The following is a 12,761-nucleotide window of genomic DNA, read 5'->3' as shown; positions in this document are numbered from 1 at the left end:
CAACACCATCGAGCACCTGTTCATAATGCACGGTCTGCGGCGGAGTGGTTACACGACAATAGCATCCCTGTAATGGACTGGCCTGCACAGAGTCCTGACCTGAATCCTATAGAACACCGTTGGGATGTTTTGGAACGCCGACTTCGTGCCAGGCCTCACCTATCGACGTCGATAACTCTCCTTAGTGCAGCATTCCGTCACGAATGGGCTCCCATTCCCCAGGAAACCTTCCAGCACCTGTTTGATCGTATGGCTGCGAGAGTGGAAGCTGTCACCAAGGCTAATGGTGGGCCAACACCATATTGAATTCCAGAATTACCGATAGAGAGTGTCACGAACTTGTGAGCCATTTTCAGCCAGGTGTCCGCATACTTTTGATCACATAGTGTATGTGCATCTCTGCTCGTTCGTCATCAGTTGGCTTGTGAACAACGCCGACCGTTCGTATCCTGTACCGTTACTGGTAACGAGGAATGGTGTCTTTATGTTAAAATAAAGGAGAAAAAGGATTGGTTGAGGCTAAAAAAAGTAGCTTGATCCATGCCCTGTGGGCATCGCAGAAAAGATAATGTTATGCATCTGGAGACACAGCGACAGAGTGGTGAACTACTAGGAATTACTTCCCCGAGGTGTAACCGTCAGTGCTGATCTTTATTGGCAGCAACTGAGATACACGCAATCCAGGCACAACGACCAGGAAGACAGCGTGAAGTGGCGCTCTTCCACGATAACTCCCACCCCCATTCTGCTAGACTGACAAATAAAACTTTACAGCAGTTCCGTTGGGAAGTCATTCCGCAGCCACCTCGCTCACTTTATCTTGCGATCTTAGATTGTCACCTTTTCCGCTGTCTGTTGAACAATCTTCAACGAACTTTCTTTCCGAGTGAAATTACGTTCTAACATGGCTCGACGAGTTCTTTGTTCAAATCCATACGATTTCTACAGTTGCGGAGTAAAAAGGTTACCGCAGCACTGGCAGACTGTTGTAAGTAGTGAAGGATAATATACACTGTGTACAAAATTAAAGCAGCAAACCGAAATTTTGCAAGGTTGTGTTTACTTTGTCACAAAATAGTATAATTAAGTGATAGTAACGTAGAAGCAATTTAAAGAATACAGAACGTAAACAACTGCAACACGCATAACGGTAGACAAAAACGTTCTTTGTTTTCTCCAACTTAACGGTTCACACACACATTCCAACAACTGGTTAATGCGTTCAGTATGGCGTCTGACCACCTCTAGCAGCAATACAGGCCTGACTGAGCAACTGGGCGTGGTGTGAGTGATGTCATCAATCTCATGTTTAGGCAATAACGCCGATTCTTCCTGCAGCGCTGCTCGCAAGTATTGGTGGATGCTGACGCGATGGCAACCCGTGTCTCTAGTGCATCCCAGGTATGCCCTATGGGATTCAAATCGAGAGAGCGTGCAGGCCACGTCATGTGTGCAATATCTTCCGTATCCCGGAAACCATCAACCACACGTGCTCTATGTGCTGGAGCATTATCGTCCAGCAATACGAAGGCTCGGTCCTCAGCACCTCGGAACAACCGCATGAGGTCACAAGATCCCGTCACTATACCTTACAGCAGTTAAATCTTGCCGATTTAACAGTACAATTTCATGAAGAGATGTTCGAATGGTTAACATAATCCTGGCCCACACCATTAGGGATCATCCTCGTAATCAGTCTCTTTCCATAATGGTTGGGTCCCAAAATCGTGTTCCACGTTCCCTCTAGATGCGAATGCGTCTAGAATCACTGTCCAGAGCAAATGTGGACTCATCTGTGAGAAAAGCCCACAGTTGGACCGTCTAGGTGGCATGTTGGCGGCTCCACTCTACAGCACGTCTCTGACAATAAGGGCCGCTCTACTGAAGCCTTCCGTACACCCTCTGCCTCGATACAACACGTCCAGTGGATGTTGCGAGATCGGATGCCAGCTGCTGTGCAATATTAAGGTGGTACCGTCGTGTCCGTAGAACCAAATAACGGTCCTCTCTTTCCAATGTTACACGTGGTCGGCCCCGCCCTCGTCTTCGGGATAGTTTCGATCTCTGTAAACTGTTGCCACTATCGAAAGACAACAGAACGATTCACATTACGCCATCAGGTCACATCAGTTTGCGACTGTCCTGCTTCCATTCTTCCCGTGGCCCTCCTCTGCAGAGAGCCTGGTAGGCCTCTTCTCTGTGGCATACTGCACCCTCTGTGACTGTGTACACAGCCATTGATAGGTGCCCTTATGTCATCGTTGGCGTGGTTGTCCGTTGAGCAGAATGACAGCTCTCGTGCAGGACACGATCGTACGGACATCTGTTGACAGTTTGTATGATTGTACCGTGAATTAGACTCAGGGCGGGGACGCAGTTGAGCGCGCGATGGCGATGAGTGCGGACAACGGAGCGCGCGCGCCCGAGCCAACCGGCTGGGTCGCGCCGGGGCCGGCCGCTGGCCGGTCGGTGGGGCCTGCCCCGCCGGCCGTCCCTGCGGCTGCTCCCCACAGGACGGATACAGTGGCGACGACCCCTGCAACGACAATGGATTCTGAAAGGCAACATAATGAGGACAGGATCACTTCGAGCGATATGCGAATGCAGAGCGGAGGACAACATACGTCAAACCCCTATGACGAGAGGCATCAGCTAACACAAAACGATCGGCAACAACGGGAACTAAGACGTGAAATACAACACATGATTCTGCAAAGTGAGGAAGTATACGACGACCGCACTAGTACAGTTCCTACTTCACAGCCTGAAGAACACGTAGACGACGTGGAACAATTTTCTCCACCAGAAGACGACGACGAAATGGAGGGAGTCTCCTCTGAAGAAGTTTGGACCATGCAGCCCACCGACGGAGAGGGCGATTTTACACTAGTTCGCCAAAGAAAACGACTCAACGCTTCTCCTAAGCAGAACAACTCTCGGAAGCGACAACGTCCAGAAGAACTGAAAACTTCCAACCGTTATGCGGCTATTGCGACGGAAGATATTACGGATGCCCCAGAACGTATGGACCACACGAGTGATGTCAATCTCGAAGCAGATAAAGAGGGGACAGATGGCTCTGGCCGGAACTTACCATGCAAAGTCCCGCCCGTTACTATTTACCATACCAAGAACTACATGAAACTCAACAAGGCGCTGAAAGCGAATATTGACGGCAGTCTTAAGGCCATATACCAACGAGACAGGATCAAATATCACTTTGACTCCTATGAAGATCAACGGCGGGCCATCAATTTCTTTGTGTCGAATGACATCCACTTTTTTACACATCAGGCCGCAGAGGACAAGGACCTCAAAGTGGTTGTCAAACGTCTACCTGCCGAAGTTACGGAGGAAGAACTGAAAGCCGCACTGATAGAGAAGGGTTTCCCTGTCATCAACGTCCACCAGTTTAAAAATCGAGACGACAACACGAAAGAATTCCGACCTCAAGATGCTTACTGTGTCACGTTGCCAGCCCAAAAGGAAAACTATAAGATTTACGACATCAAATACCTTCTATATACTAAAGTCGCTATTGAAACCTACAACAGACAAGAAGGACCTGTTCAATGTCGCCACTGCCAGCGATTCGAACATACAGCTAATTATTGCAGCTTGCCTGCTCGCTGCGTTCGATGTGGAGGGTAACACCGATCTACAGCATGTACTCATCCCCGAGGGATGACCTTATCGTCAAACTGCATCGCACTACCCCTATTGCGGATTGTTACATTAGACTCATAGACAGCTTTCTGCAGGACAGGAAACTGTATGTCCGAGTCGACGATAAAAACTCCGAAAAGAAACTGATCTCCGCAGGAATTCCGCAGGGCTCTGTCATTTCGCTTCTGCTTTTCAACTTATATATAGATGACATCCCAACTGTCCCCCTTGTTACGGCGAGTTTTTATGCGGACGATACGGCCTTTCTGACAACTGGACGACACTTGGACCAGCTAATCGCTAGGATGCAACGGCAACTTGCTGTAATGGGACGCTGGGCGCTGCAAAATAAGATAACGATCAACCCGACGAAGACGGCAGCCGTTCTGTTCATACGGAGGAAACCAGTTCTGAACAACAGACTCCCAATAGCTGACCAATTTATCCCATGGTCGCCGGGAGTGAAGTATCTCGGGGTCTACCTCGACAAAAAATTACTCTTTGTGCAGCATATTGACGACAAGAAGACGGCAGCCCAGAAGATGGCCAGGTCATTGATTCCGTTCCTGAAGAGTAAGTATCTCAACTCTAAGACTAAACTCCAATTGTATAAGGCAACAGTTGGACCCACAATGTTGTATGGCTCCACCTCGTGGGGAACTACGTGCGTCTCCAACTACAACAAACTCCAAGCGCTGCAAAACATTTGCTATTGATGGATCACAGGAGCTCCATGGTGGACAAGAAACGTCGACATCCGCACCACACTCCACGAGACCACTATACAAGAGAAGGTCCATGATAAGGCTCTACGAGTTTTTGACAAGATCGATGCCCTTAGGGACGAAGTTCAACAATTAGAATCGGTAGGAACGGTAAAACCTGCAAGATGGCACAAGTATCGAGTACCGAAATCAATAACGTTTCACCCCCCATACCCAATCTGTCATAACACGAGGAAGCAGCCACACATAACAGCCTTGACACATTTCACCCTCCACGGGAGATAGACGTCACCAAAGACAGCAGGCTAAAGGACCCATTGCGTGCCCAAGCCTAACTGATGTGTAATAAATAAAGTGTTTTCCTTTTATCCTTACATCCCATCCTAGAAGAATAAGTCATCAAGGATGATCCCTTCAGTTCACACTACACACTATATTAAAAAAAAAAAAAGGGCGGGGGGGTTGTGGTTTCTTGTTTTAATTTTGGACACCACTGTATTATTGATGACTAAAGTCTCTGTTATGAGAATCTGTTTTGTTTATTACACTTATGCTGCGAACTTTTGCACCAACATAATTTGTTTATTTTTTTATTTACGCGTCAAGTTCCGTACGACCAAATTGAGGAACAAATCTGCAAGGTCATGAAACGTGTCAGTACATGAAATTACAACAGAGCCGGCCAGAGTGGCCGAGCGGTTCTAGGCACTGCAGTCTGGAACCGCGCGACCGCTACGGTCGCAGGTTCGATTCCTGCCTCGGGCATTGATGTGTGTGATGTCCTTAGGTTAGTTAGGTTTAAGTAGTTCTAAGTTCTAGGGGCTGATGACCTTCGATGTTAAGTCCCATAGTGCTCAGAACCATTTGACCCATTTGAATTACAACATAAAAGTAATAACAGATAAAAATAAAGTGTTCATGAAACCAAAAATGTCAAACCATAAGCTTAAGTAGACGCAATCAGCAATACAACATAAAAATCAGCTTAAATTTTCAAGGAACTCTTCGACAGAATAGAAGGATTGACCCATGAGGAAACTCTTCAGTTTCTATTTGAAAATGGATGCAGCAGTATACTACACACCTTTCTGCGCGAGAGTTGAGGAAATCCGACCCCAATGCAGGATGGATTTCTGCCTAGTATTAACTGAGTGAAAGCTGTTTATTCTTGGGAATAAGCTGATATTGTTAACAAGAAATGACATTAAAGAATGGGAATATTTAGAGGCCAATGTAAAAATGCCCAGGCTAGCGAACAGGGGTCGACAAGAGGTTCGCTAATTTACACCACTTATTGCCCGAATCGCCCGCTTCTGAGCCAAAAATATCCTTTTAGAATGGGAAGTGTTACCCCAAAATATAATACCATACGACATAAGCGAATGAAAATAAACAAAGTAGACTAATTTTCGTGTCTAACGATCACTTACTTCAGATACCGTTCGAATAGTAAAAATGGCAGCATTAAGTCTTTGAACAATATCCTGAACGTGGGCTTTCCACGACAGTTTACTATCTATCTGAACACCTAGAAATGTGAACTGTTCAGTTTTACTGATCATATGCCTATTTTATGAAATTAAAAAGTTCGTTTTTGTTGAATTGTGTGTTAGAAACTGTAACAACTGAGTCTTACTGTGATTTAGCGTTAGTTCACTTTCCACAAGCCAAGAACGGCACTATTTGAAACCGAGCCACTGTTATACCAAGCTAGTGTCATCAGCAAACAGAAATATTTTAGAGTTACCCGTAATACCAGAGGGCATATCATTTACATAAATAAGGAACAGGAATGGCCCAAACACTGATCCCTGGGGCACCACCATTCGATTGTACCACACTCAGACCCAACATCACAGCCATTCACAACATCGAGAATAATATGCTTTTGCTGTCTGCTGCTAAAGTAAGAGGTGAACCAATTGTGATCTACTCCCCATATTCTGTAATGGTCCAACTTCTGGAGCAATATCGAGCGAGGTGGCGCAGTGGTTAGCACACTGGACACGCATTTGGGAGGACGACGGTTCAATCCCGCGTCCGGCCATCCTGATTTAGGTTTTCCGTGATTTCCCTAAATCGCTCTAGGCAAATTCCGGGATGGTTCCTCTGAAAGGGCACTGCCGATTTTCATCCCCGTCCTTCCCTAATACGATGAGACCGATGACCTCGCTGTTTGGTCTCGTCCCCCAAACAACTAACCGACTGGAGCAACATTTTGTGATAAACACAATCAAAAACACCTTAGTTACATCAAAAAATATGCCTAGGGCTCCAAACCTTTTGTTTAACCCATCCAGTACCTCACAGAGAAAAGAGAATATAGCATTTTCAGTTGTTAAACGACTCCTAAAGCCGAACTGTACATTTGATAGTAAACTGTGTGATATAAAATGATCATATACAGCTTTTTCAATAACTTTAGCAAGCACTGGTGGCGTAGAGTACATGCCAGAGACCACTCTCCACGGTATCCGGAGCACGTGAGTGATGCAGTGCGGATACCTGGCGAACTCGGCCTGGCTGGAGACGAGCTGCTCCAGCATGCGCAGCAGGCGGCGGAACTCGCGCTGCCTGGAGAGGAAGACGGCGGCCTTGGCGATGCCGGCCAGCAGCAGGATGGCGTTGCCGAGGCTGGGCGACACCTGCTGCGCGTCGCCCCAGTAGGAGCGCAGGCTGAGCGCGCAGGTGCCCACGCCGGCCGCGCTGCACGCCAGCACCAGCGCCGTGTACAGCGCGAACAGCCGGCGGCCGGCGCGGCCGCGTGGGGACCACAGGCCCGCGAAGCGCAGCACCAGCACGCTGGCGCCAGTCAGCGGCGCGCCGCCGCCACCGACGCTGCCGCTCCTAGCGTCCGTGTCCTGAAACCGCGCCAGAGTCTGCAGGCCTCTCGGCTTATCACCTAGCCGGTTCAATGAATAACATTCCACTGAGGTGAAAACTCACGGGACAGCCATATCCACATACATTAGTGGCGGTAGTATCGCGTAAACATATACAGGGCGATAAAGGGGGACATAAGAACATACACTACTGATCATTAAAATTGCTACACCAAGAAGAAATGCAGATGATAAACGGGTATTCGTTAGACAAATATACAGGGTGATTCAAAAAGAATACCACAACTTTAGGAATTTAAAACTCTGCAACGACAAAAGGCAGAGCTAAGCACTATCTGTCGGCGAATTAAGGGAGCTATAAAGTTTCATTTAGTTGTACATTTGTTCGCTTGAGGCGCTGTTGACTAGGCGTCAGCGTCAGTTGATGCTAAGATGGCGACCGCTCAACAGAAAGCCTTTTGTGTTATTGAGTACGGCAGAAGTGAATCGACGACAGTTGTTCAGCGTGCATTTCGAACGAAGTATGGTGTTAAACCTCCTGATAGGTGGTGTATTAAACGTTGGTACAAACAGTTTACAGAGAATGGGTGTTTGTGCAAAGGGAAAAGTTCTGGACGGCCGAGGACGAGTGATGAAAATGTAGCACGCATCCAGCAAGCATTTGTTTGCAGCCCAGGAAAATCGACTCGCAGAGCTAGCAGAGAGCTGCAAATTCCACAATCAACTGTATGGAGAGTCCTACGAAAAAGGTTAGTTATGAAACCTGAACGTCAACTACCCGAGGCGATGGATCGGCCACCAGGCAGCCCGTGACAGAGCACTTCATCACTGGCCTCCAAGAAGCCCTGATCTTACCCCCTGCGATTTTTTCTTATGGGGGTATGTTAAGGATATGGTGTTTCGGCCACCTCTCCCAGCCACCATTGATGATTTGAAACGAGAAATAACAGCAGCTATCCAAACTGTTACACCTGATATGCTACAGAGAGTGTGGAACGAGTTGGAGTATCGGGTTGATATTGCTCGAGTGTCTGTAGGGGGCCATATTGAACATCTCTGAACTTGTTTTTGAGTGAAAAAAACCTTTTTAAATACTCTTTGTTATTATGTGTAACAGAAGGTTATATTATGTTTCTTTCATTAAATACACATTTTTAAAGTTGTGGTATTCTTTTTGAATCACCCTGTACTATGCTACAAATGACATGTGATTACATTTTCATGCAATTTGGGTGAATAGACCGTGAGAAATCAGTAGCCAGAACAACCACCTCTGGCCGTAATAACGGCCTTGATACGCCTGGGCATTGAGTCAAACAGAGCTTGGATGGCGTGTATAGGTACAGCTGCCCATGCACCTTCAACACGATACCACAGTTCATCAAGAGTAGTGACTAGCATATTGTGACGAGCCAGCTGCTCCGCCACCATTGACCAGACGTTTTCAATTGGTGAGAGATTTGGAGAATGTGCTGGCCAGGGCAGCAGTCGAACATTTTCTGTATCCAGAAAGGCCCGTACAGGACCTGCAACATGCGGTCGTGCATTATCCTGCTGAAATGTAGGGTTTCGCAGGGATCGAATGAACGGTAGAGCCACGGGTCCTAACACATCTGAAATGTAACGTCCACTTTTCAAAGTGCCGTCAAGGCGAGCAAGAGGTGAGCGAGACGTGTAACCAATGGCACCCCATACCATCATGCCGGGTGATACGCCAGTATGGCGTTGACGAACACACGCTTCCAATGTGCGTTCACCGCGATGTCGCCAGGCACGGATGCCACCATCATGATGCTGTAAACAGAACCTGGATTCTTCCGAAAAAATGACGTTTTGCCATTCGTGCACCCAGGTTCGTCGTTGAGTACACCATCGCAGGCGCTCCTGTCCGTGATACAGCGTCAACGGTAACCGCAGCCGCGGCCTACGAGCTGATAGTCCATGCTGCTGCAAACGTCGTCGAAATGTTCGTGCAGATGGTTGTTGTCTTGCAAACGTCCCCATCTGTTGATTCAGGGATCGAGACGTGGTTGCACGATCCGTTACAGCCATGCGGATAAGATGCCTGTCATCTCGACTTCTAGCGATACGAGGCCGTTGGGATCCAGCACGGCGTTCCGTATTACCCTCCTGAACCCACCAATTCCATATTCTGTTAACAGTCATTGGATCTCGACCAACGTCGTGATACGATAAACCACAATCGCGATAGGCTACAATCCGACCTTTATCAAAGTCGGAAACGTGATGGTACGCATTTCTCCTCCTTACACGAGGCATCACAACAACGTTTCACCAGGCAACGCCGGTCAACTGCTGTTTGTGTATAAGAAACCGGTTAGAAAGTTAACTCATGTCAGCACGTTTTAGGTGTCGCCACCGGCGCCAACCTTGTGTGAATGCTCTGAAAAGCTAATCGTTTGCATATCACAGCATCTTCTTCCTGTCGGTTCAATTTCGCGTCTGTAGCACGTCACCTTCGTGGTGTAGCAATTTTAATGGCCAGTAGTCTAAAAAAGGGCAGTGAATTGGTGGAGCTGTTATTTGCACTCATGTCATACGTGAGAAACGACTTCCGGTGTTATTATGGCCACGCGACGGAAATTTTAAGACTTTGAACGTGGATCGGTAGTTGGAGCTAGACGCATGGGACATTCCATACCGGATATCGTTAAGGAATTCAATATTCCGAGATGCAGGGTGTCAGGAGTGTGCCGACAATACCAAATTTAAGGCATTGCCTCTCACCACGGACAACGCAGTGGCCAAATGCCCTCCCTTAACGAGCGACAGCAGCGGCTTTTGCGTAGAGTTGTCAGTGGTGCTGCGCCACGAATAAGTACAGGCGCGGGTTCCGACAATTCTTGTAAATTTCACGCAGCTATGGCTGCAGGGTAGTAGTTACGGGACCAATTGTCACAACAGTTGGTAGGTGCAGGCGATATTGATGTACTGCAAACGATTCTGCAAGGAATGTTTATGGCTCAAATGGCTCTGAGCACTATGCGACTTAGCTTCTGAGGTCATCAGTCGCCTAGAACTTAGAACTAATTAAACCTAACTAACCTAAGGACATCACACACATCCGTGCCCGAGGCAGGATTCGAACCTGCGACCGTAGCGGTCACGCGGTTCCAGACTGAAGCGCCTTTAACCGCACGGCCACACCGGCCGGCAAGGAATGTTTATGACACCGCTCACAGCTTGAAGGCACGACCCGGCAGACAATGTGTACCAGTGTGAAGTAATCAGGGCAGCAAAGAGACCCACGTGCCGCAAATAACTTGTACGTTGCAGTTACAACAACGCCTAGTGACCTGTGCGCAGCGGCGAAGCAGGCTGAGGAATGCTGACATTGTAATTATCAAAGAACACTCCACTTGTCTCCTCCAGAGGAACTACGTCAGAGGCGTAGGAAAAAGAAGTATAAATAAGCGAGCCTGGAGGCTAAATCAGGCAGTTGTGTCGCCATTCTGTCTGAGTCTAGAACCGGAGAGAATGGCGATTGTTTACGTTGCCGGACAACCACGACGACCTTTTGGTGATGGACATCTGTGGCAAACCGACCCGCTGAAACTACCTCCAACCTCCACTGCACCGACGGGCCGTAACTGTGGCGGGGTGCGTCGCGCCTTGGAGCTACACCGGCGCGAGGAGCGAGAGGTGTGCTGGCCACCGTTCTCCGTGTAGCATTGTCCGGTGGACGGCAAAGCTGTCATCTGAATGAGCAGCCCTGGGCGGGTGGCCGGAGCTGCTGAAGTTCATCACAACGACGGCGGTCAGCTGCTTCCCTTTGGCGCTCTACATGGGGTCCACGAGTGATGCTTGAGGAAGCAGTCAGCCGGCCACAGTGAATGCAAACGGCAGCCACTTAGCCGTGGCGCGAGTAAGACCGCTACGTCAGCAGGTCTGGGCAACCGGACGCCGTCACTGCAGATTCCAGCGTTCACGTAGCGCTGACCTCTCCGCACTACATTGTGCCATCGCCAAGTTCAGTGATAGGCCAGCTGTGTACCTTCGATGTAATAAAGTCAGTGACACTGTTGCCTGTGTTTCTTTGCACGCATCGCCAACAGTCATCCGTCTCTCCCAGACCATACCTCTAGGTCATTTGGGGATATCATAATCCCTCAGCTCAGGAAGTTGTAACAGTGCTAACAGACAAGCAGCACTGCGTCAGATAACCGCAGAAATCAATGCGAGACGTACGACGAACGCATCCGTTAGGTCAGTGCGGCGAAATTTGGCGTTAATGGGTATGGCCTCAGACGACCGACGCGAGTGCCTTTGCTGACAGCGCGACATTGCCTACAGAGCCCCTCCTTGGCTCGTAAACCACATCGACTGGACCCTAGACGACTGGACAACCGTAGCCTGGTCAGATGAGTGCCGATTTCAGTTGGTAAGAGCTGATGATAGTGTTGGAGTGTGGCGCAGACCCCACGAAGCCATGAACCCAAGTTCTCAACAAAGAAATGTGCAAGCTGGTGGTGGCTCCGTAATGGGGTGGACTGTGTTTACATGGAATTGACCGGCCCTCTGGTCCAACTCAACCGATCATTGACTAGGAACTGTTATACACGACTATCTGGAGATCATTTGGAGCCATTCATCGATTTCCCAAACAACAATGGAATGTTTCTGCATGAAAGTGCGTCATGTCACCGGAACACTTGGTATGAAGAAAATTCCGGACAAGTCGAGCAAATGACTTGGCCACCCATAGAACATTTATGGGACGTAATCAAGAGGTCACTTCGTGCACAAAATTCTGCACCGGCAACAGTTCCGCAATATTGTGGGAGGTTACAGAGGCAGCAAAGCTCAATATTTCTGCAACGGTCCTCCAACGACTTGTTGAGTCCATGCCACTTCGAGCTGCTGTATTAAGCCGGGTAAAAGGTGTGGTCCTACACGATATTAGGACACGACTTTTGTCACCTCAGTTTATAATAATAGTAGTGGCGTGTGGCGCAAGGGCATCGTGTAAGTCTTTCAATTGGACGCCATTTCAGGAATTTGCGTTTCCATGAGCCAACCATAGCTGGTGTTCCCAGGTCCTTACCCATCCAATTACTACATAGGCCAAACATTGCTTAACGCCTAGTTTACCAGTGATTAGTGCCAGAAATCACCTTTTATGTACCGACGACTTAGCTTACTACTCGATGGCTGAAACATCACGACTGCTGATAGCTACTGACCTATAGGAGCCGCCTCCGTTACTGATTTTGTAGTAGCAAACATTTCGCTCCTTTTCTAGCTCTGAGAATACCGATGTAGCTCTTGTTTCTTCTGTACTACGCTATCTGTGAAATGTTTCTTTTCTATTTTTATAAAGTTCAGAGAATTTCATTTTTTTTAATTGATGTGTAGTCATATTTACGTTTTGTGTGGTTCGATTCATTACTGCAATAACCCGGGTTGTACGTTAAACGAGATAAGCATCTGTGGGTTTGTCTGTAACCACTGGCAAGTAGGAGTCGAGTCACCTCTTCTTAGTAATACAACCTTGGAATATATGTGC

General features: G+C 48.1%; 1 protein-coding gene across 1 annotated transcript in view; it reads right to left on the bottom strand.

Moving 5' to 3' along the window:
* LOC124593874 overlaps positions 1-12,481 on the bottom strand; it is a 41,591-nt gene extending 29,110 nt beyond the window's left edge. The window contains exons 1-2 of the mRNA XM_047132220.1: positions 12,439-12,481; positions 6,897-7,293 (exon numbers count right to left, since the gene is read on the bottom strand). Of these exons, the coding sequence (XP_046988176.1) occupies positions 6,897-7,293; positions 12,439-12,481 (440 nt within the window). The remainder of the gene's footprint in view (positions 1-6,896; positions 7,294-12,438) is intronic.
* Positions 12,482-12,761: the final 280 nt, after the last annotated feature.

Source organism: Schistocerca americana, chromosome 2 (assembly GCF_021461395.2).
Source record: "Schistocerca americana isolate TAMUIC-IGC-003095 chromosome 2, iqSchAmer2.1, whole genome shotgun sequence".
In the NCBI taxonomy this organism is placed as follows: domain Eukaryota; kingdom Metazoa; phylum Arthropoda; class Insecta; order Orthoptera; family Acrididae; genus Schistocerca; species Schistocerca americana.
Note: the sequence above shows the minus strand (reverse complement) of the source record. Positions and strands in the feature narration are given on the sequence as shown.